We start from the raw sequence: 22,906 nt of genomic DNA on the forward strand, positions 1-22,906 counted from the left end.
TCACTGGTCGCTTCCTGAAGACCCTGCCCGCCTCTCCCCTCCAGGAAGTGCCCAGCACAGGCCTCCACCTCCAGAACTCCTCTGCCAACACCTACCCTCTATCAGCCCAACCCAGGTCCCCCCTGGGGGCAAGAGAGAAAACCACACCACCGTCCTCTCCCATCAGCCAGGCGGGTCAGGACCCCTCCCCAGCCGGCGGCACAGCTTCCCCCAGCGAAGCCCAGAGCCAAGAGAGGAGCGTGGGGACAGACCCAGTCATCACACGCCGCCCCCGAGACCCGCTCACCTCGAACGAGGACCACCTGCTCGGCCCGGCCCGTGCCCACGGCGTTGCTGACGGTGCAGATGAAGGTGGTGTTGACCAGCCTATCCACCAGGGGGACCATCAGCTGGGAGTCCTGTTCTTTTGCTGAGGCTGGTAAGGAGCCTGAGGTCCTGGAGAATGTGGAGGTCACATGAGGGGGACAGCAGGGTCCACAGAGCACAGGGCAGATCCTTGATCACACAGCCCGCAGGAGCCAGGCTCCAGGGACCCTGCGCTGTCCGCTCCCTCCTTTTGGAGGATCCCCAGTTCAGGCCACAGCCCCTCCTCCCTCAGACCCAGGAGTCCAGCCCCCAGCCCCTCCTCCCTCAGACCCAGGAGTCCAGCCCCCAGCCCCTCCTCCCTCAGACCCAGGAGTCCAGCCCCCAGCCCCTCCTCCCTCAGACCCAGGAGTCCAGCCCCCAGCCCCTCCTCCCTCAGACCCAGGAGTCCAGGCCCCCAGCCCCTCCTCCCTCAGACCCAGGGGTTCAGGCCCCCAGCCACTCCTCCCTCAGACCCAGGGGTCCAGGCCCCCAGCCCCTCCTCCCTCAGACCCAGGGGTCCAGGCCCCCAGCCCCTCCTCCCTCAGACCCAGGAGTCCAGCCCCCAGCCCCTCCTCCCTCAGACCCAGGGGTCCAGGCCCCCAGCCCCTCCTCCCTCAGACCCCGGGGTTCAGGCCCCCAGCCACTCCTCCCTCAGACCCAGGGGTCCAGGCCCCCAGCCCTCCTCCCTCAGACCCAGGGGTCCAGGCCCCCAGCCCCTCCTCCCTCAGACCCAGGAGTCCAGGTCCCCAGCCCCTCCTCCCTCAGACCCAGGAGTCCAGGTCCACCCAGGACTCACGTGGTCCAGACATAGCCTGTGGGCTCAGGTTTGCTGCGGACATCACAGTTCAGAGTGGCCTCACTACGGCCGAGGTACCAGTTGTCGTCATAGCCAGAGATGGAGACCTCGGGGGGGTCTGGAGGAAATGGGGGGATTGGCTCAGAGAGGGGAGAATCCCAAAGGGGATGACAGGCAGGCAGACAGACGGAATCCTATAGAAATGGAATAGGTTGGCAGGAGGTGAACCGTGGGAACCGTCAGGGGCGAATCCCTCCGGTGTGTCTGCGGAGGCCAGTACAGGGACCCCGCTCCCACCACTTGGGGCAAGTTTTTCTCAGCACAGGCAGTACCCTGGGGGCTGCTACCGACTGTGCTATTTTCACTACAGAGTAGATAAGGGAATCTGGCTGAGCCTTGGTCTAAGCCAGCGGTTCTCAACCTGGGGTGGCGTCCCCTTTGGGAGTCAAATGACCCTTTCACAGGGGTCGCCTAAGACCATCGGAAAACACGTATATAATTACATACTGTTTTTGTGATGAATCACTCTGCTTTAATTGTGTTCAATTTGTAACAATGAAATTGGGGGTCACAACATGAGGAGCTGTATTAAAGGGTCGCGGCATGAGGAAGGCTGAGAACCACTGGCAAGCGAAGGCATTGTTGGGAGGAGTGTGAGCATGTTGCTGTGGGTGACTGAAAGACAGGGCTGGTGGGCACAGTGCCAGGGAGCCTCTCGGGCCGTATGAGCGGGTGTGCGTGTGCGCAGTGTTGGGAAGAGCTAGCATAGAACATCCTGGAAGGGGTCAGTACTGTCAGGGCCCAGTGGGGTCGATGGGAATCATTTTCGGAAGCAGGAGTTGGTGTAGAGACCCTAAGAAAGTCGATAGAAACCTTCTGAATGAGCGTGTGTGTGTAGACAGTGTTGGCGCAGGCAGTGCAGACTCCGAGTGGTTGATACAGACAGTGGGGGCAGTGCTTACACTGACGGTGGCCGCGTGGAGCCAGGTAGACGACACGGGGACAGTGTGTGGATGTGGCCGGGGGAGCCGGGGTGGAAGTACAGGCGAAGGGCAGGTAGGCAGGGCAGAATGTGGCCCAGAGCCAAGGTGGACAACACTGAGGGGCAGTGCAGACAGTGCCCGGGGAAGCCAGCGTAGACAGCAGGAGAGGTGCGGTCACGGGTGAGGCACTCACAGCGCACAGAGAGGGTCACGGGCATCAGGTCCGGCTCCTTCATGGCCTCGTGCTCCACCTTGCAGGTGATCTGGACCCCATCTACTTGGCTCGAGGGCACCACGGCGTAGCGGCTGGTGACGGTGACTGTGCCGGCCAGGGGCCCGGCCGTCTCGCTCTCCTTGGGCTCCCCACGCAGGGGCGAGAGCCAGGAGATTTTGGCGGGTGGGCGGCCCCCCGAGGAGACACAGAGGGCCACGGGCACCGGCTCCGAGCGGAGTGTGACCTCCTGGGCCTCAGCGCGGTTCTGGGGCTGGGCTGGGAGAAGAACGAAGGGGGTGGTGGTCACAGCGGAGCCGAGCAGTGCAGCCCCAACGCCCGTGTTCAAACCCCGGCCCTGCTGCTTAGCAGCTGCGCGGCTTTGGACACAAGTGATTTCCCAGCTCGGTACCTCGGTTCCCTCTTCTGTGAAGTGGGGACAGTAAAAGTACCCACTCCAGAGAATGGTTGTGTGGACCAAATACATGGATACCCAAATACACTGACGGGTGCCTGGCACGCACGGCTCAACCTAAGCGCTAGCCATTATGTCCTGCAGCCGGTGTCCGCTCCCGGCTCTGCTAGACAAGCGGAGTGTCCAAGAGCCTGGGATTTAAAAAGAAAAGCCCAGAGATCCAGCTGAAGGCCGACTTCTCCGATAATCACCATAATTGTGGCGGCAGAAGTGGGATAAAGGCAGTGAAGAAACCCAAAGCTCATCATTTTTTTTGCCCTTTTCACCCATCCTCTTGGAAAACATTTGGAGGAATAAAAACCTCCAGGAGGAACAATGCCAACCCGTAGGTCTGGATGCGTGTCCATAATCAGAACTGGCCCCCGCGTTCTGACTCGCAGCGCTCGCTGCCTTCGGGACCTCATCGGGGTGTCTCCTGAGCTTCTGAATGCGAGACAGTCCTCCTCTCCGTTCCTCCTCTTCCCCTTCTCCCTGACCAGCACAGCCTCCGATGGGCCTCCCCACATCTTCCCTGGCCACCCCCACATCTGTCCTCTGACCGCTCGAGGAACGCCCGCCCCTGCTCCGACCCACCGTGGGGGTCTGGCCTCCCTTCTCCTTGGCTTGCTCTTCCTCCTCCTCCAGCTCCCAGCCTCACTTCCTCACAGAGCTTTCCTGACATCTGACTCTCTCGATAGTGACGCTCACTCACGCCACCGGCTCCCTCCAAGGAAGCAGAGCGGGGCTGTCCCCGCTCCTCCCGCCGCAGGTGCCCTCAGTGTGTCTCTTGAACAGAACAAATGATTGCACAAGAGAGACCTTTGGGAAGGGCGGGGAGAGGAGAGCTGTGCTTTGAGTTGAGTGAAACGACTGGTTTCAGCTCCTTAAAAAGAGAAGTAAACACATCTGGGACTGTACTGCGGAGTCCTCCGGAACTCTGTGGGGCTGAGGGGGGAAAATACACGGCCAGGGTGACATGGCTTCTGGGAAGCTGCTGGGAAAAGGTGAGATTCCAGGGGAATGCCAAGATTTAGCAAGAAATGGCATCCTTTGGGGAAAAAGTGCCCTCCCTGATTCTGCCCATTCCGCTCACTGAGAGGCGGGGCCAGTCGCCCTCCTGCTGGAGCCAGAGGCCGGGAGTCCTTCCCGGTCCTCCTCCTCCAATTCAGGGACAAGCACCTACCACCTCCGAAAAGTACCTATTCCACCCACTTCTCTCTACCCCCATCACCACTTCCTCCTCTTCAAAGCCAATGCTTCTCCCGTCTGGTCTCCTGCCTTTGTCTCCGCCTTTAATGCCCCCTCCCCCCGTTTTATCTTTTCATAACTTTAACCATCTGATCAGGGTGCTTTTGTGGTCTAACCCCCTCCGACGGCTCCAGCCTCCTGGCCGCCGCGGCCTGTGAGGCCCACGCAGTCTGGTCCTGTTGGTTTTCCTGCCTTGAGGGTCACTCAAGCCCTTGCCATCAGCCTTCTTTCTGTTCCTGGAACATGTCAAGCTCGCTCTCACGCCCCAGCTTTTGCATACGCTGTTCCCTCTGCTTGTGCCTCCGTGCCTCTGCTTGCGGCTGCAGCCCATGGGCAGCCTTCTTCTTCAGCGTTTCCTGGCCTTTCTCTCTAAATAAGGCCACTGGATCTCTTACGCCGAGTGAGTATTACAACATTCTGGCGTTTCTCTTGTTCACTAGTTGATTATCCTCTGGCTTTACCTCTAAAATACTTCCCACCGCCCTAACTGGTTTGGCTCAGTGGATAGAGCGTTGGCCTGAGGACTGAAGGGTCCCGGGTTTGATCCCAGTCAAGGGCATGTACCTTGGATGGGGGCACATCCCCAGTAGGGGGTGTGCAGGAGGCAGCTGATCAATGTTTCTCTCTCATTGATGTTTCTAACTCTCTATCCCTCTCCCTTCCTCTCTGTAATTCAATAAAATATATTTAAAAAAAAAAAAAATACTTCCCACCCCCTCCACTGCCTCGCCCTTGGTTTAGTCGCCATCACTTCCTACCCAGACTTACGCAGTCACCTCCTCTGAGGTCTCCCAGCTTCCACTTTCGCCTCCCACATGCAGCGGGAAGGAGCCTGTGAAAACCCAAGTTAGGTCACACCTTTCCCTGCTCAGACTTTCCATAGCTCTTGTTCTCCTAGATCAAAAGCCAGAGTCTTCATGTTGTCTACAAGGCCGTCTATGACCCTCACCTCCCTGACCTTGTCCCTGCCTACTTTCCCCCATTCATGCATCTCCAGCCACACAGACTTCTTTGCTCTTCCTTAGATATTCCAGGTGCACCCTACCTCAGGGCCTTTGCACTTACTCCCCCCGCCTGAACTCTCTTCCCTTACATAGACCTACACGGCTCCGTCACCTCATTCCAGTTTTTGTTCAAATATTGCCAGACCTCCCTAAACTTGTAACCTTCCCCCCTCCCCCCAACTTCTACAGCACCTACAGCCACCTGACTCACTCTTCTTCTTCTTTTTACTTACTCTCTGGCACCCCTTTACTGGAGTATAAGCTCCAGGAGGACTTTATCCCTAGAGCCTAGAATAGCGCCTGGCACACAGTAGGTATTCAATATACTATGTTTGTTGAATGCCTTGTTGGCTGCTATATTCCCAACTTGCAGAACAGCATCTGCAAACAGTACTTGCTTAACACTTGCCAACTGACTGAAGACCGCGGAGAAAGCAGACAGAAATAGACCAGCAAGGGGCTCTCCCACTTCCCTGCTCCCCCAACCCCCCTATCCCCGCCCCTGCTCACCTATGGTTCTGAGCCAGGTCACTCCACGACTGGTGCCCAGGGGGAAGGTAGCAAACTCGCAGGAGAAGTTGCCCTCATCCTCCACTCTCAGGTCCTGGAGGACCAGCGTGGCGTCCCGCATCTCGGAGCCTTGCCGGGCACCAGGGCTCTGCCCCATGGTGCGGAAGGACAGCCGGTCCTTGCCAAACTGCGGGCTGGGGAAGCTGAGACCATGGGAAGGGTGGAAGGCGGCCACACTCTGAGAGTTCCCGGACGGGTCCAGACGTTGCCATGTCACCTGTGAGACGTTGCCTTTAGGCCCTGGCGACAGCAGGTGGCACGGCAGCTCCACTGTGTCCCCCAGGCGGCCTCGCACCTCGGGCGGCATGCTAACTCGCCCATTCTGGGCTCCTGGGGAGAGAGCAGAGAGAGAGGTGGGTGGGGGGAGCACCCAGACCTCCAGGCAGGGCGGGGCCAGCACGGAGGGGGCCGCATGGGAAAACACCATGCTCAGCTTTCTGGAAGTTACGATTCCAAAAAGGCCAGCCAGAAAAGACGTTTTGTGAAAAACTAGGAACATCTGAGTCCGGACTATATGACATATTATTATGGAGTTACTGTTAATATTCTTAAATGGTTTGAATAAATGATGGTTATATGGTATTCCTTTTTCTTAGAAAATATAGGATTAAATGTCATGTCTGCAACATATTCTCAAATGCTTTTTCAGCAAAAACCATAAAAAGGTCTAGAAAAAGTGGTGAAACAAATGTGGTAAATGTTACATACTGTCAGGTGTAGTGGGAGGGGCTGTTTTTCTAACTCATACATGTATTCCAAAATAAATTTTTAAAAATATTTTTGAGTTTATTTATTTCAGAGAGGAAGGGAGAGGGAGAGAGAGATAGAAACATCAATGATGAGAATCATTGATTGGCTGCCTCCTGCACACCCCATACTGGGGATCGAGCCTGCAACCCAGGCATATGCCCTGACCAGGAATCGAACCCGTGACCTCCAGGTTCATAGGTTGATGCTCAACCACTGAGCCACACCGGCTGGGCTCCAAAATAAATTTTTTTTTAAAATATATTTTATTGATTTTTTACAGAGAGGAAGGGAGAGAGATAGAGAGTTAGAAACATCGATGAGAGAGAAACATCGATCAGCTGCCTCCTGCACATTTTCCACTGGGGATGTGCCCGCAACCCAGGTACATGCCCTTGACCAGAATCGAACCTGGGACCTTTCAGTCCGCAGGCCGACGCTCTATCCACTGAGCCAAACCGGTTTCGGCCAAAATAAATTTTTAAAAAACTTTGAGCCCTCCTCCCACCCACTCCCTCCTCCCCCAAAAAAACACAAGAAAAAATAAAGAAACAAAAACAATTTTTGAGCCCTAGCCAGTTTGGCTCAGTGAAGAGCGTCTCAGACCGAAGGATCTCAGGTTCTTCGATTCTGGTCAAGGGCACACACCTCAGGGCTCCACACCGGCCCCAGTTAGGCGTGTGTGGGAGGCAACCAATCGATGTGTCTCTCTCACATCGATGTTTCTATCTCTTTGTCTCTTCCCCTCCCTTCCACTCTCTCTAAAAATCAATGGAAAAATATCCTTGGGCCCTGGCTGGTTTGGCTCAGTGGATAGAGCATTGGCCTGCTGACTGAAGGGTCCTGGGTTTGATTCCAGTCAAGGGCACATGCCCGGGTTGTGGGCTCGATCCCCAGTGGGGGGTGTGCAGGAGGCAGCCGGTCAATGAGACTCTCTTTTCATTGATGTTTCTATCTCTCTCTCCCTCTCCCTTCCTCTCTGAAATCAATACAAATATTTTAAAAAGAAAAGAAAAATATCCTTGGGTGAGGATTAAAAATAAATAAATAAATAAATTGAAGTGCGAGGACCGTCTTCATCTTTTTCTGCACAGTAATGGACTTTCCCTCACCTTTCTATAAAACCTACAGCTCTCTCTGCCTATCTTGTTTTTCTTTAATATATTTTTATTGATTTCAGAGAGGAAGGGAGAGGGTGAGAGAGATAGAAACATCAATGATGAGAGAGAATCATTGATCGGCTGCCACCTGCATGCTACCCACTGGGGATTGACCCCAAAACCTGGGCAGGTGCCCTGACTGGGAATGGAACCGTGACTTCCTGGTTCATAGGTGGACACTCGGCCACTTAGCCAGGGAACTTATCTTATTTTTTCACCTAGGCTTATTGAGATGTAATTCCTATCCATCCGTTAAAAGTGTACAATTCCGCTGAAACCGGTTTGGCTCAGTGGATTAGAGTGTCGGCCTGCGGACTGAAGGGTCCCAGGTTCGATTCCGGTCAAGGGCATGTACCTGGGTTGTGGGCACATCCCCAGCAGGAGATGTGCAGGAGGCAGCTGATCGATGTTTCTCTCTCATCGATGTTTCTAACTCTCTATCTCTCTCCCTTCCTCTCTGTAAAAAATCAATAAAATATATAAAATAAATAAATAAAAAAAAAAGTGTACAATTCAATGCTGTTTCCTGTCTTCACAAGAGTTGTGAATCCATCACTATAATCAATTTAGGACTTTTTGTTGTTGATGTTGATCCTCACCCAGGAACATTTTTCCCATTGATTTTTAGAGAGTAAGAAGAGAAGGGGGAAGGAGGGAGAGGGAGAGGGACATTGATGTGAGAGAGACACTGATTGGTTGCCTCCCACATGTACCCCAGCCAGGCTTGGGGACTGAACCTGCAACCCAGGCATGTGCCTGTGACTGGGAATTGATTTCAGGCCTTCGCTCTAACCACTGGTGCACTAGCCAGGGCTGGGACATTTTTATAATCCCCCAAAGAAACTGCTGGAGCCGCTAAACAGTCACTCCCTGTTTCACCCCTGCCCTCAGCCCCGAGCAATCACTAATGTACTTTCTGTCTCCAGAGATTGCCCTATTCTGGACATTTCATGTGAACATACAGCCTTCTGTGACTGGCTTATTTCGCCCGGAATAATGTTTTCAAGGCTCATCCACTGTAGTATCGGTCAGTACTTGCTTCCTTTTTCATGGCCAAATACTATTCCATGGTTTGGAGAGACTGCATTTTGTTTATCTGTTCAGTTGATGGACATCTGTGTTGTTTCCACTTTGGGGCAGTTATGAACAAAGCTGCTCTGAACATTTGAGTACAAGTTTTTGTGTGAATGTATGTTTTTATTTCTCAGCTTATTTTTGTTTTCTCACTTAGAAAATATTTTGAGCCCTAACTGGTTTGGCTCAGTGGATAGAGCGTCGGCCTGTGGACTGAGAGGTCCCGGGTTCGATTCCAGTCAAGGGCACATGCCTGGGTTGTGGGCTCAGTCTCCAGTAGGAGGTTGTGCAGGAGGCAGCCGATCAATGATTCTCTCTCATCATTGATATTCCTATCTCTCTCTCCCTCACCCTTCCTCCCTGAAATCAATAAAAATATATTTAAAAAAAGAAAGAAAATATTTTGATTGATTTTAGAGAGGGCGGGAAGGGATAGATAGAAACATTGATCGGCTGCCTCCTGCTGGGGATTGAGCCTGCAACCCGGGCATGTGCCCTGACTGGGAATCTAACCGGTGACCTCTTAGTTCATGGGTCGACACTCAACCACTGAGCCACCCTGGCCAGGCAGTTTTCTCGCTTAAAAAAAAAAATTTTTTTTTTAAAAATTTATTTGAGAGAGAGAGAAAAGGAGGAGAGAAACGTTGAATGTTTCTATGGCAACTGAGGGTAAAGCCTACCTACTTGCTGGCTGTGTGACCTTGGGCAAGTCATTGAACCTCTCTGTGCCTCAGTCTCCTCAGCTGTCAAACAAGGATAATAACCGCGTCCACTTCCTAGGGGTTGTTATAAACTTTAAGGAATATTTGTGGAGCGCTCACGCGAGGCCACAGGAAATCCACGACCACTGCTTGTTAAATAAACGCAGCCAGCTCAGTATGGTTTCAAGAGGCCCTTGACACTCAGCCTCCAGGCAAGGCCAGCCAAGGGCACACGCCCAGCTCTCAAAGGGCAACTGCCGCCCAGCTCTCCCTGACCAGCCTTGACCTCAACACACCAAGCACAGGAACAGGTGACCTTAATGAGAGGGTGCCCAGCAAAAGGCAGCCTGTGGGTGGGGCGTCCCAGGGACTTTTGGAAAGAAGCCATCCATCAGTGAAGGCCACTGTGTGACACACACACATCAACAACTCACACCCAAGGGTGCCACCTTGGGGGGGGTGCTCCCACCCGAGGGGCAGCACTATAGACTCAGGCGCATGGGACTCCAGCAGATCACTGGGGCTTCCCTCTGGCTGCTTCCAGGCGGGTGACCTTGTTCCTGAGCTTAAGTTCCTCCATCTATAAAATGGGGGGGTGTAAGCTGCCCTGCAGGGCCCCCTGTGAAGTTCCACAAAATGATTTTCTCCCCCAAGTCTTCGCAGGGCCGGGCCCGGCTGAGCCAAGCACTGGCGGTCAGCTGCCGCTCCCACGGCCCTCACAGCGCTGTTTCCAACTGCACTCTCAGCACAATGGGTCAGAAGATTAAACGTCAAAATCCGGACTAAAACGGACGTGGTGGGAGGACGGCTGGGTGGAGCTAAGGTGGGACCGCCCCTTCCCTCAGGACATTCCCTCAGGTGCCAGGACCCTTCACCCACCTGGCCCCCAAAGGCAGGATATGGGACCAGGGGCCCCAAAGGCTCCGCCCCTTTCTAGCTGGGTCAGGAAAAAACACCCAGGCCAGTGAGCTACAGAGAGCAAAGTAGGTGGGACCAAGAGGTGGGCTTTCTCCTTGAGGCAAGTGGGAGGCGCTGAGGGTCCCTCCATTGGAGAATGGCTTGGCTTAGGGGGGAGCCGGATGGAAATGGATCATCAGATAGCAAAAGGGCCTCGAAAAGGGCTGGATAAAAAGACCCAGAAGTTAAGCCTGAGACTTGGTGTAGAACTTGAAGGGATTGAGTGAAGGGGAGAGGACCCGGCCTGGAAGAATCTTCTCTCTGGCCATTCTTTCCCCTTCTGTGCAAACCCAAATAGTGGCTCAACAAACAGGCCCTGGGTGTTAGAGTCAGCCCCTGAGGACAGGGGCGTGTCTGTCTGGTTCCCTCCTGTATCCCCACAGCCTATACGCCAGGGGCCCCCAAGTAGCAGGTGCTCAATAAATACTGTTGACTGTGAGCAGAGCCGGTGCCACAGAAGTGCCAGGCCAAATCAGGCGCTTGTCCTCCAGGAGTTGACATTCCAGTGGGGAAGACAAATATTGCACAGTCAAAACCAAGGATGTGGTTAAGACTGAAGGGGTGGGAGTGGGGAAGAACCCAGAGCAGGAGCTAACCCATCTGAGGTAAGCTGGGAGGGCTTCCTGGAGGAAAAGACCTGATTCCTTTCCAAGGGAAACTGAGCTCCAGGCCTACAGAGCCCCACACCCCTCTCTGGGTCCTTGTGATTGCGAGACGCTTCCCTCTCTCTTCTAAGGGAGGCTGCCCTTGCACATCTAGGGTGGCGTCTCGGCAGTCGGCTTCAGATTAAAAAACAAACCAACCCACTTTGAGCTTCGGTTGCTGCAAACTCCTCAGGCCATTTTCATCCCCGGCACCCTGGTCCAGATGGCCACACGCTGTGACTAGGCTCTAAGATCCTGCAGCTATAAGGCTCCCATTCTACGTTTCTAATTCTGAAGGAATGACCAGGATGGCTCTGTCCCTGTGCATTGACAGCCCGTTCTTTAGGCATTTCCACTTCAGTAAAAGGTTTGGAGTCCCCCCTGAGTCCCCCCTCTCTCTCACCCCATATGCAGTCCATCAGGAAACTTGTCCGCTCCATCTTCAAAACACATCTACATCTACAGCCCTGGCCGGTTTGGCTCAGCGGATAGAGCACCGGCCTGCGGACTGAAGGGTCCCGGGTTCGGTTCCGGTCAAGGGCACATGCCCAGGTTGTGGGATCAATCCCCAGGAGGGGGTGTGCAAGAGGCAGCCAATCAATGAGACTCTCTCATCATCGATGTTTCTATCTCTCCCTCTTCCTTCCTTTCTAAAATCAATTAAAAGTCTCTCCCTTAGAAAAAAAAAATCTACAAGCAACTGTCACCTACCTCCTGGGTCATTCCCCAGGGAGGACGGCAGTTGCCTCTCAGTCTGTTGCCACAAGCAGCCAGAGGGTCGTGTTAGATGCTAAGGCAGATCCGGCCGCCCCTCCCTGCTCTGAGTTCTCCCACGGCTCTCTCTTCACGCAGAAAAGAGCTCCAGTCTTTACCAAGGGCACAGGTCCCGCATGGTCTGTGCTCGTCCTCCTTCTGACCTGTCTCCCACCCTTTCCCCCTGGCTCACCCTGTTCCAGCCACACTGGCCTCACTGCTCCTCAAACATGCCAGGCAAGTCCCACCTTAGGGTCTCTGCACTCGCTGTTCCCTGCCTCTGGAACGCTCTTCCCCACGTGTCTCCACAGCTCCCTCCCTCGCTTCCCTCAGGTCTTTCCCACCCTAATCTTTTCCCTCTAGCTCCTGATGTATCTTCTCCACTAGAATATCAGTGCGGGGGAGGGGGAGGTGGGAGGGGCAGGGATTTTCGACCTCTGTGTCTAGTTTCCCGCCACATCCCCAGAGCCTAGCACAGTGCCTGGCACACTGTAGGAGTTTCATAAATGTGTTGAATGAATGAGATGAGGATGGGAAATCAACAGTATACTGGATCACACAGGCTGAGGTTGAGTACAAGCTTGGACTTTTTCCTGAGGGCACTGGGGAGCCATAGAGAGTTATAGAGGGGGGACGGGGGACGGGGGACAGGGTTAGGTTTGTGCTTTAGAAAAAAGACCTCAGAATGGAGTGGGGCTGAGACCCAGGGGAAAAGGCACCTGGGACCTGGTTAGGAGTGATGGAGATGGAGGACAAACTGGACTGGAACACATTCGGGTCTTAGAATGGTTAGGAAGACAGGGGCGCTGACAGGCTGTGAGGGTGAGGGGGGTGGGGTGTGGGCCGATGCCCTGATGGTTTGGGTAGAGTGGGGGGGGGAGGAATAAAGCCAGGAAGATGGCTAGCCTGGAGTTAGGGCCCTAGGACCCAGCATGCTGCTGGGTGGGTGCCCACGCTCTGACCTTGGCCGGGACACGGCCAGGCCCACAATGGGGGAGAGTGGCCTTGGGAACGCCGGCTTCCCTCAGGAGGTCAGACTGGTGACAGCTTCATGAGGTGTCAGCTGGGTCCCCAGACACGCTTCCTTTCCCTGTGGCCCGGGCCTGCAGGCTTCCTGTGGTGGCAGAGTGGTGCACATCGTGTAAGCCCAGGGGAGGGGGGACCCAGGCAGAGATGAGGGGACACAGTGCCTTATGGAAACCCTGGAGGAGGGAGGGGCTAGGGTCTGGCCTTCAGGAGCTGAGACTGGGCTCCACCTGGCTGGCTCCTCAGGGCTTGGCTCACCCACTCAAAACCTATAAAGCCCCAGCGTGACCCGCCCTCTCCCACAGGGTGCGGCCAGACTCCACAGGCCCTTGAAGGCCAGTGTGCTCCTGGCGCTGGCCTCAGCTGCTGCCTCAGCCACCTCGTTAATTAATTAATTGCATTAATCACAGTGCCCACCCTCACAGCGGACATCCGGGAGGCAGTCTGGGAGGATATGAGACTGCCTGCCTTGGCCTGGATTCTGCACCTGCCTTCCCTTTCCGCAGGGGCCTGGTACCCCAAAGGCCTCCCCTCTGGGGCCTCCCATTGCTGGGGGTGAACCTCTATCTAGGCTGCTCTTCCCGGCTGAGCCCCTCAGAGAACCCCTCAGACGCTGCTGTACATGTTTCTGTTTCTCTGATCTTGTTTCTCGCTCTGCATCTGGTTTTTAGGGTCTGACTTTGCCTCCTGTGTCTCTGGTCTCTGCCTGTCTCTGCACCGTGTCTCTCATATTCTCTAACAGCTTTAGTGAGATATATTCCCAGGCGGTACAATTTGCCCATTGAAAGTGTCCAGTTTTAGTATGTTCATCGATTTGTGCACCCATCGGCACCACCAACTCCAGGACAGTTTCACTAGCCCAGGAAGATACCCACATGCCTTAGCTGTCCCCTACTCTCTCCTCTGCATCTCTGCCGTCTGTGGTCTTCGTGTTTCTGGGTCCTGTCTTCCAGTCCCTGGAATCCGGCCCTCTGAATGGATTCCCTGGGTCTGTAATCTCACAGGGTTTCCTGGTCCACATCTCTCAGGGTCTGTTTCTCTGCCTCCTGCATCCCCCTGTGTCTCTCCTCACCTCTGACATACTTGCTCTCTGCCTGGGCCACCTCACTGGGTCCCTTTTTCTCCTCCTCCCCCTGCTTCATTTCTCTGTATCTCGGGGACATTAAAAATGTAACAGCGTCTCGGGCGGGGGCGGGGGAGCTGGCCAGCGTGCCCAACTCCCTGTCCCTCCCATGTCGCCCACTCCCTGTGGCTCACACACAATGCTGGCCTTGAGGAGCCTGTGCCCTGACCTCCCAGTGTCCTAACATCTCTACCCGTCACCAAGGGGTTCTGTTGGGCTCCTCCCTGCCTGTCACCGAACTCCTAAGTCTCTCTCCGTGGGCTATTTCCTTTATCCTGGGGTCTGGGTCCCAACCAGTGTTTTTCTGTGCCATCTTTTCCCTTATCTCTTGGCTCCACTCCTGTGTCTCTAACCCCATCCTTAAATCTGCGTCTGTTGCCTTCCCTCTATTGGTTCTGTCCCCATCCCTCTATCTCTCTCCTTTCCATGTATTCCCTCCCTTCGCCTCTCCCCAGTATGTGAGCAGACGCACCCCTTGGCCAGGAACCCTGCCCTAATGAGAAGAGACAGCAGGCCTGTACTCCCCTCTGCTCCCATCCCCCTCCGCTACCATGGGGAGGCCTGGCTGACATGGGTGGGCAGTGAAAGCTGGGGAGGCCCTGGTGGTGCACCCTCATTAGTCAGGCCAAGGAGAAGGAAGTGGAGAGACAGGCAAACAAATATGGAAGAAAGGGAGGGAGGGAGGAAGGGAGGGAGGGAGGGAGGGAGGGAGAGAGAGAGAGAGAGAGAGAGAGAGAGAGAGAGAGAGAGAGAGATGGAGAGAAGGGAAGAGAGAAAGAGCTCAGAGATGGAGACAGGAGGGACAGAGAAGGAGAGAGAAATGAAGACAGGAAGAGGGGGAGAGAAAGTGAGGGAACGAGGGAGAAGGAAGGAAGGAAGGAAGGAAGGAGAGAGACAGAGAGAGAGAAGGGGAGGGAGGGAAAGGCAAAGAGAGAGACAGCAGAGAGCAAAGGCACAAGGATAAAGGGTCAAGAGGGGGAAGGCTCCCTCCCGGGCGCTAAGAGCTTTCACATGGGATCAGCAGGGCTTCCGAGTCCTCCCAGTGGCCCTGCCAGGAAGGGGCTGGGAACCCTTCGAGGAAGGAGGAAATGGAGGCATGGAGGGGCTTCCTGGAGCCCACCCCCGAGAGCAGGGCCGAGACAGGCTCTGCGGTTATGTCTGAAGTCTGGCTTCCCAGGCTGATCCTGGGAGAGCGCTGGCCCTTTCCAAGCCTGTCTCCTCATCCGCAAAATGGGAACAGGAACAAGACCTGTCTCCTAGGCCCACCTAGAGCAAGCATCCCATCAGCACCAGCACCAAGTCCAGGCCTGGCTCAAAGGGGGGTGAAGTCCGAGCATTCCCCCGGGAAGGAGAGGCCGGGGGCGGACAAGGCAGGGCTCCGCTCTGGGTGGAGGCTGGGGGGCTCTCAGAGACAGGCTGGGGAAAAGCTGGGGAAACCAGGGAGGTGGCCCCGGTTCCCTCCAGATCCCCTCGGGCGAAAACCCTCGGGAAGCCCAGGGTCCTGAGCTTCCGGCTGGGAACGAAAAGCCAGGTCACCTGCAAGGGGCGGGGCCCCAGCCAGTTTCACCTGTTTTCTCGCAGCCCCTCCCCCCCGGGGCCCGCGCCCCTCCCCCCGGGGCTGGGGGTGGGAACCCGGAGGGGCTTCCAGGCTCCGCAGAGGGAGGGGCGGGGGATTAGGGCGGCGTCTCCCGGCTTCCACCTCCCGCGGCGGCTCGGAGGACAAAGGCGCGGCTGGAGGCCGATAAAGTCCCGAAACTCGGGAGTCCGGAACCGGGAGCCCGGACAGCGCCCGCCGGTATCGGCTCGGGCTTAGGTGAAAGTGAAACGGGAAAAACTTCCCCAGGGATGTCCCTGCCGCCGGCGAGGGCCAGGGAAGTTTCCAGACGGGACTCGCCTCCTCCTCCACCGCCCAGTCCCCGTCCCGCTTCCCGACCGAGCCCCTGGGCCCCGATTACATGCAGAACCCAAATGGCAGGGACCAGCCACACTCGCCTTTGGACCCCAGGAGACTCTCTAAAGCCCACAAGGAAACCTGAAGCCCAAGACGGGGGCCTCTGGCGCACACCCCCATTCGACCGAGGACCCAGGGGCAGAGGCCCTGCCCACAATTCTGCCGGAACCCCAGGAGGCAGAGCCCCCAGCCTTCATTCTGCCTGGGACCCAGAGGGCAGCTCCCAGCCCCTAACTGCCCCGGAGCCCATGAGTCAGGCTTCAGCTCCCTGATGCCCCCCCCACCCCAGGTCGCCCCAACTCCCATCCCCGTCTCTCCAAGGGGCCGAAAGTCCAGCTCCCCGCCCCTCTCGAGGCCCGTGCCCTCAACCATCCCAGGGCCTCGGAGGCCCAACCCCGGGAAAACAGGGGGGCTGATCGCGCCTCGTCTCGGGGGGAGTGGGAGACATTCCTGAGGGAGGAAGCGGAGACGGATGCCCAGATCCAGGGGAACGGAACGGCGCGGGGTGGGGAGGGGGCGAGAGGCCTCGGGTTTAACCCTTTCGGCCTCGGAGCCCCAGGAAGGGGTCGGGGGGACGCGGAGTCCGGCGGAGGTTGGGGAGCTGGGATTCAGATGAGAGGGAGGCAGAGAGGGTCGGGTCGGAGGTTCACTCAGACGCGGGGGGGTGGGGTGGGGGGTGCGGTCTGAGTCGGTGGGGCCGGTCCGGAAAGGGGCGCGCAGAGGGGGGCTCGGTGAATTGGGGGAGGGGTGGGGAGGTGCTCAGGCTCCCCCCTCGGAAGGTGGGGAGGGGCTGGGTCCGCGCGGGAGGGGCGCGTCTACGGTCGCTCACCGGCTTCTCGGAGCAGCAGCAGCAGCAGCGGCAGCAGCGGCAGAGCAGGAGACGGTCTCGACGGCGGGAGGGCTGCGGCCCGGGCCATGGGGGGCCCGGGGAGGGGCTGGGGACGGGCGGGGGCCTGCGGACCACTGTGCGCGCACCAATCGCCTGGGCGGACCGGCAGGTGCCTGAGGGGCTCCGGCTCCCGGCCGGCTCCCGCTGCGTTCCCGTCTCCCGGCTTCGATCGCGGTCCCGGCTCTCCCGGCTCCGAGCCCCCCGGCCGCTAGCTTCTTTCTGGCTTAGAGCTCGCTGACGTCACAGGACCCACCCCCTTCCCTGCCCAGCCCAGCCCGGCCGAGCTTCGGCTCCGGCTCCGCCCCCTCCTGGGATACCAAATAGTCCCTCTCCGGGATGGGCGCCCCGCCCCCTAGTTCGCTGACCCTCCGCTTCCCATAATCCTACACTTCCCGCCCCGCATTCTGCACCGGCCCCTCCCACGATTCCACACCTGCCGCCCCTCGGGATTCCACGGTCGCCCCTCCCGGAGTCGATGATCGGCCCACCCCCCGAATTCTCTAACCCTTTCGGGTGCTCGAACCTCGCCCCTAGTGTTCCAACCACGCCCCTCCTCCCCAGGAGCTTCACTCTCTGTCCACTGGGGAGGGGGTCCAGCCAATCGGAGCTCCCGGCCGTCTCCGTCCCGCCCCCGTCCGTGAGGCCCCGCCTCCGCCGCGTGAGGCCCCGCCCCTCCCCTCTCTGGGTTGTAGCTTCTCCTTGCCCAGAGCCCGACGCCTGGTCTTAGCCCCGCCTACAGCTCTAACCCCGAGCACCCAGCGAAGTGTCCCTCCTGCCACACCTGCGGGAGGCTCGCGGGCTCTCATAGGCTCGCCCCCTCTGGAGCCCCGCCCTGGCGCCAGGACCCCCATCCCCGTCCCCGCCTTTCGACTTCTGCTCTCGCCCCTCGCTGCGTGTCTGTCTCGCGTTTGGGGAAGCTTCTCAGAGTAGCCTCTTCTCTCCCTAATCTCTCCCTCTCCCTGGACTCCGGGAGTCGCTGCATCGTTTCCTTCTAAATGTCTCTGTTTTTCTTAGTGCCTCCGTCTTTGTGTCTCTATCTTTGCGTCTCTGTATTTCTCCATCTCTTGAGTCTTTCATTTCTTTTTTTTTTAAATCCTACTTTGTGATCATAACTATCTTTTTTAAAAATATATTTTATTGATTTTTTACAGAGAAAAAGGGAGAGGGATAGAGTTAGAAACATCGATGAGAGAGATCAATCAGCTGCCTCCTGCACGCCCCCTACTGGGGATGTGCCCGCAACCAAGGTACATGCCCTTGACCAGAATCGAACCTGGGACTCTTCAGTCTGCAGGCCGACGCTCTCTCCACTGAGCCAAACCGGTTCGGCTTGAGTCTTTCATTTCTAATGTGTTTCTGGACTCTGTGTGTCTTCCTGTCAACTGTTGATGCTTCACTTGGTCCTGTGTGTCTCTATCCCTTCGATTCTGTCTCTGTGCCTCTACCTCTGTCTCTATGTCTGTCTCTTTCTGTGTCTGCCCCTGCCCCTGTCTCTCTGTGTGTCTCTCTTTCAGTGTCTTCTCTCTGTGTCTCTCTCGATGTCTCTGCCCTGGTCTCTGTCTTCTGTTCCTGGTGCATCCCCACGTCCTCCTCCGTCTGGTCCGCGCCGCCTCCTTCCCGCGCCCGCCGCCAGGGGGCAGCACAGACCGACCCCCGCGCTCCGCTTTCTGAGCGCGGGGCTGAGCTAGGGTCGGGCCTCCGGCGCCGCCCGCCACTCCCCGTGTCCTTGTCCCACTTCCCTATCTTCCCAGCCTCCTCGCGTCTCTGCGCGTCTCTGCGCGTCTCTCGCTCTGACTCTGCCCCCTTGTCTCTCCCTCGGGGCTCCCGCTCCTCCCCAACCCCACCTACCTCTTCACATTCCTTGGGCTGCCCCGGGGGAGCTGGCGAGGCCGCCTAGCTCGTCTGGGTGAGGGTGGGAAGCCAGGAGGCCGAGGGAGGGGATGCCATGAGCCTGTAATCCCTCGTTCCAGGGCCTCTAAGGCGAGGAGGCGCTGAGCTGATCAGCTGGGGGCAGATGCTTGGGGGCTTCCCAGCAAAGAGGACCCCTTAGACTTCCCTCCCGCCCCCTCCGCCATGCACCTGAACTTTCCTCCCGGAAGCTCAGGTAGTGGAGACTGGTACTGAGCGGCATTCATGTCTTGGTAATAATACTGTCAATAAATGTATTTGGCACTTACTATGTGCCAGCCACAGGCTTGCGTGCGCTATTGTCGCATACAACCCACACAGCACCCTAAGCGATAAGAAAATCGCCGCACAGAGAAACCAAGGGACTTGATCCAAAGTCACAGAATTACCAGCTGGCAGATCTAGGACTGACTGCCTTCTCTTAGTTAATTTCTCATCAGAACCCCAGGAGGGGACACTCTCAGGATCCCCGTTTCGCTGAAAAGGACACTGAGCCCGGAGTAGATTCCTCCAGGCTCCCCAGCAAGGAAGTGCAGGCGGCGGCCTCTAGATGATGTGTACCTCAGGCTTGGCACCGCCTGGAATGAGGTTGGCTGGGCAAGTAAGTGCATAATAAATGTGCTCTAGATCTTTGTGTCCTTCCCTCCCCAGTCTGGGGCCAGACCAGAGGGCCGGCGCTGTTACCGGCAAGGCTGTGAGGCCTCTGTTCTTGTCTGCATGCAGGAGAAAATCCAGTCAGAGACCAAGTGCAGCAAAGCAAGCAGGAATGTACTGGCCGCAGCAAAAGCACACGCAGGACAGTGACACCGGGAAAGGCTTAGCATAGAAGCGGCAGCAGGAGGGCCTCGTTGGTGGGGCTGCCTGGGCTCACTGGGAAGCCAGAGGGAAGGGGGTCTTGGAGACAGGTCCCTGGGGTAAGCCCAAGACCAGCTGCCGCTGCCCATTGCTCCCCTGGTTGCAAGACTCACGGGGTCTCTTAGAGTTTAGAAGACAGGTACCTGCTGAGGAAGAAGAGGGGAAGGGAATGGCCGGGGGGGTATGCTCCCCAGAGGGAGAGAACCTGCTGGGGCTTTTGTCTTGAGAGTTTTTATTTCTCTCTTGCAGGTGGGAATCTTGGGATAGGTCTCAGAGAGGGTGTCAGCAGAATATGCATCAGTTTTCCAGGTGTGCTCTTCCGGGTCCTGGTCTCCCCTGATGGGTGGGTGCCAGGGTAGGGGGTCATTAGTCAATGCAGCCCGTCCTGAGGCAGCCTTTGCTTGTCTGGTGTTGCTTCTTTTCTGAGCCTGGAGCTGAAATACAACTGAGGCCTAGATGTTGTCTTTAGGGAGAGTCCCAAGTAGATCCTGGGAAAGGATCTGGGGGGTGGGGGTATCTAAGGTGTCCCCCTTGAAAAAAACTTTAACCGTGCAGGTGTTGGGACATTCAAGTAGTTGCTAGCAAAGAGGCTGCTCTACGCAAGCAGGACCAAGGGCCAAAAAGACCAGAAACTTTAATTTCAGTTTTAAGCATACACAAAATAATTCAATTAACTGCCGGAGGAATTACACCACATGAAACATATGCAATTGCAAATCACACAGCACTTTATTACTCACAGAAGTTCCTAATGCTGTGGGTACAGGCTTAACGGGATCCCAGTGGTGCTGTCCTCTGGGGTCTGGCAGCTGGGCTGGTCCGGTCTGGATGCAGGGGGCCGGTGTTCCTCACCCGAGAGCTCGGTCGCATCTCGATCGAGAGGTACTAGCCGTTTTTCTGTCGTCTGTCAGAGAGAGGAGCGAGGGGCGGTGTCGCTTGCCAGACTAGCAAAAGGACGTGCCTTTGTGGCAGTCTTGACAGGCGAGCACTGTTGGCTGGTCAGGACCCATTTTTAAAGCCTGTTTGGTACCCGCAGCAGTTCAGGTGGCTATCAATGAATTACATCAATGCACGCATGTTAACCTTAAACAGGGCGAGGGGCTACCTGTGGTTATCTAGGGAGAATACATCACTCACACGTATGATTATCTTAGCAAGTCACTCTGAGTCAGTAATTGAAGTTCAAATCCTCATCTATGGGGTACACAAGCTTCAGGACACATCTATGGGGAATGTGTCCTTAATATCACACTTTAAGTTTCAGGAAAGTTAACTCAAACATTTTAAAATCTTTTAAACATTTTTTAGACATTTTTAAACTTTTTATTTATTTTTTAAATATATTTTATTGATTTTTCACAGAGAGGAAGGGAGAGAGATAGTCAGAAACATCGATGAGAGAGAAACATCGATCAGCTGCCTCCTGCACATCTCCCAGTGGGGATGTGCCCGCAACCCAGGTACATGCCCTTGGTCGGAATCGAACCCGGGACCTTTCAGTCCACAGGCCGACGCTCTATCCACTGAGCCAAACCGGTTTCGGCATTTTTAAACTTTTTAAAACATTTCTATATTTTACTACAACAGGGAGGAAAGTCAGGGGGTCCAAACCGAATGACCAGTGATATGGAAGGGGAGGCAAAGGTTACCCTGAGGGCAGGCGAGGTCCTTATTTCCCCTGCCGGGGTCTGGGGCTCTCTGCCCTGGTGACCTTCTATATCTGGCCTTGCCCTGCTCCTGCTCACTTCTGTCTAACTGCCTACCACAGGATCTCTGAGTTTTATCGGCCGCTTTGCTACTAACTTGCTTTGTAAAACTCCGGGCCCCCATTTCTCCCTTGAGCAAAATAACTAGTCTCCAAGAGATTTCTTCCTGGGAGGCCCCTGCGTACCAGCTCTCCTCCAGGCTCAGCTCTCCATGCTGTTCTTTATGGGCACAGGTGAGCCCAGGAGGCAAACCCCAGGGGTGTAGGCTGGAGTTTCACCTCCCCCCACCCCCAGTAGCACGTGTAAGGCTGAGCACTGCGGTTTTATTGACAAAGGACTAGGTGGGTCCCATGCCTGGGGAGCCAACTTCCAGTGTCAACAAGTCCCAGAGATGGCACTTCGCTGAAGAGTCATAACCAGGAGGAGGTAGGGCCCGGGGCCAAAGGCATCCTGAAGGAGCCGTGGGGTTGGTGCCAAGTTGTAAATATTGCAGATTTCCTCCTGCCCAGGAGTCAGCGCCCATAACCTCAGGTTGTCTTTTACCTGCCCAGCAGCCTCTTTCCCTCCTTCAGCTCCCTTCTCCCCCACCACACCCCACCCCACCCTACCCCACCCCAGTTTTCTTTCTTTTAAAAATACATTTCTTATTGATTTCAGAGAGGAAGGGAGAGGGAGAGATAGAAACATCAGTGATGAGAGAGAATCAATGATCGGCTGCAGCTGCCTTCCCCAGGCCCCCCACTGGGGATCGAGCCCACAACGCAGGCATGTGCCCTTGACAGGAATCAAACCTGGGACCCTTCAGTCCACAGGCCGATGCTCTATCCACTGAGGCAAACCAGCTAGGGCCCACCCGTTTTCTTATGGGAAATCCCTACTGAATCCTTAATGGTTCAGAGTGAGCCTGATCCAGTCTGGCCAATTAGATCATTTGACTGGTTCAGGGATGAGGGTGTGGGGACCCATTCCTGATCAATGAGAATTAGCCCTGAGGCTTTTGCTAGAACTAGTAGGAATGGGGGGCGGGGGGGGGGGAGGTTGCTAAGCTGATTGGGCAGAAATCTGGTAATGCGGGGCACTGGAGACAAAAGACGCTGCCTGGGCACGGAGGACAGCAGAACTGAGAAATGGAAAAGGGCAGCTTTCTGATGAAGACTGTGTGAGCCCCTGGGTCCAGCTATGCCTGAAGGTAGTCAGCCTTTGATCTTATGAGGGAATAACTTTTCCTTTTCACTTACACATTGTTTGGGGTCATTTGCAACCAAATATACCCTTACTAATAAAGTCTATACAGGTTCAGAAGAGGCACAGATTCTTGTAAAGTCCCAAGGGCAGGGGAAGGGAGTGAGCACTTTTCAGAATCCTTCAAGATGTGCAAGCTTTGCAGGACGGGCAAGCTTTGTCAGAGTGGGGGACCTTCCAGGTGAGGGGAATAGTAAAGTCACAAAGGCAGGAGGTGGGGACACCTGTGAGAGCGAGTAATGGATTGGTGTGAGGGTCCTGGATGTCAGGTGAAGGGTGGCGCATGCTCCTGAGAGCAATAGGGAGCCACAGAAGGCGGATGAGCAAGGGGAGTCTACTCTAAACTTGCCTTCACTTCCTGGAGCCCCAGATCCTATAGTTTACCTCTCCCCCTCCTCCCTCCCCCCCAGACCCTCAGCCAAAGTGGGAGGAGGGGTCAGACTGAGGAGGGCTCAGGCTGCCATCTGCATGCAAAGTTGCTGGGATGCTATGCAGATGAGGGATCCTATGCAAATGTATGCCCTCCTGGGAGGTGGGCCAGGACGTTCCCCTCATTAAC

At 56.0% G+C, this 22,906-nt stretch overlaps 1 protein-coding gene across 6 annotated transcripts in view; it reads right to left on the reverse strand.

The window, feature by feature from the left end:
* Positions 1 to 16,884, reverse strand: part of NECTIN2 (nectin cell adhesion molecule 2) — a 28,866-nt gene extending 11,982 nt beyond the window's left edge. For 2 of the 6 annotated variants that reach the window (XM_036345736.1, XM_036345733.1), the window contains exons 1-5: positions 16,577 to 16,884; positions 5,552 to 5,941; positions 2,318 to 2,614; positions 1,142 to 1,259; positions 287 to 435 (exon numbers count right to left, since the gene is read on the reverse strand). In XM_036345736.1, coding sequence (XP_036201629.1) covers positions 287 to 435; positions 1,142 to 1,259; positions 2,318 to 2,614; positions 5,552 to 5,941; positions 16,577 to 16,664 — 1,042 coding nt within the window. In that variant the 5' untranslated portion in view covers positions 16,665 to 16,884. Of the gene's footprint in view, positions 1 to 286; positions 436 to 1,141; positions 1,260 to 2,317; positions 2,615 to 5,551; positions 5,942 to 9,272; positions 9,751 to 11,297; positions 11,426 to 12,609; positions 12,760 to 16,576 lie in introns of those variants that run through there. The other 4 variants (XM_036345737.1, XM_036345734.1, XM_036345735.1 and 1 more) reach the window with 4 other exon arrangements.
* Positions 16,885 to 22,906: the final 6,022 nt, after the last annotated feature.

Source organism: Myotis myotis, unplaced genomic scaffold, assembly GCF_014108235.1.
Source record: "Myotis myotis isolate mMyoMyo1 unplaced genomic scaffold, mMyoMyo1.p scaffold_m19_p_19, whole genome shotgun sequence".
NCBI classification, from domain to species: domain Eukaryota; kingdom Metazoa; phylum Chordata; class Mammalia; order Chiroptera; family Vespertilionidae; genus Myotis; species Myotis myotis.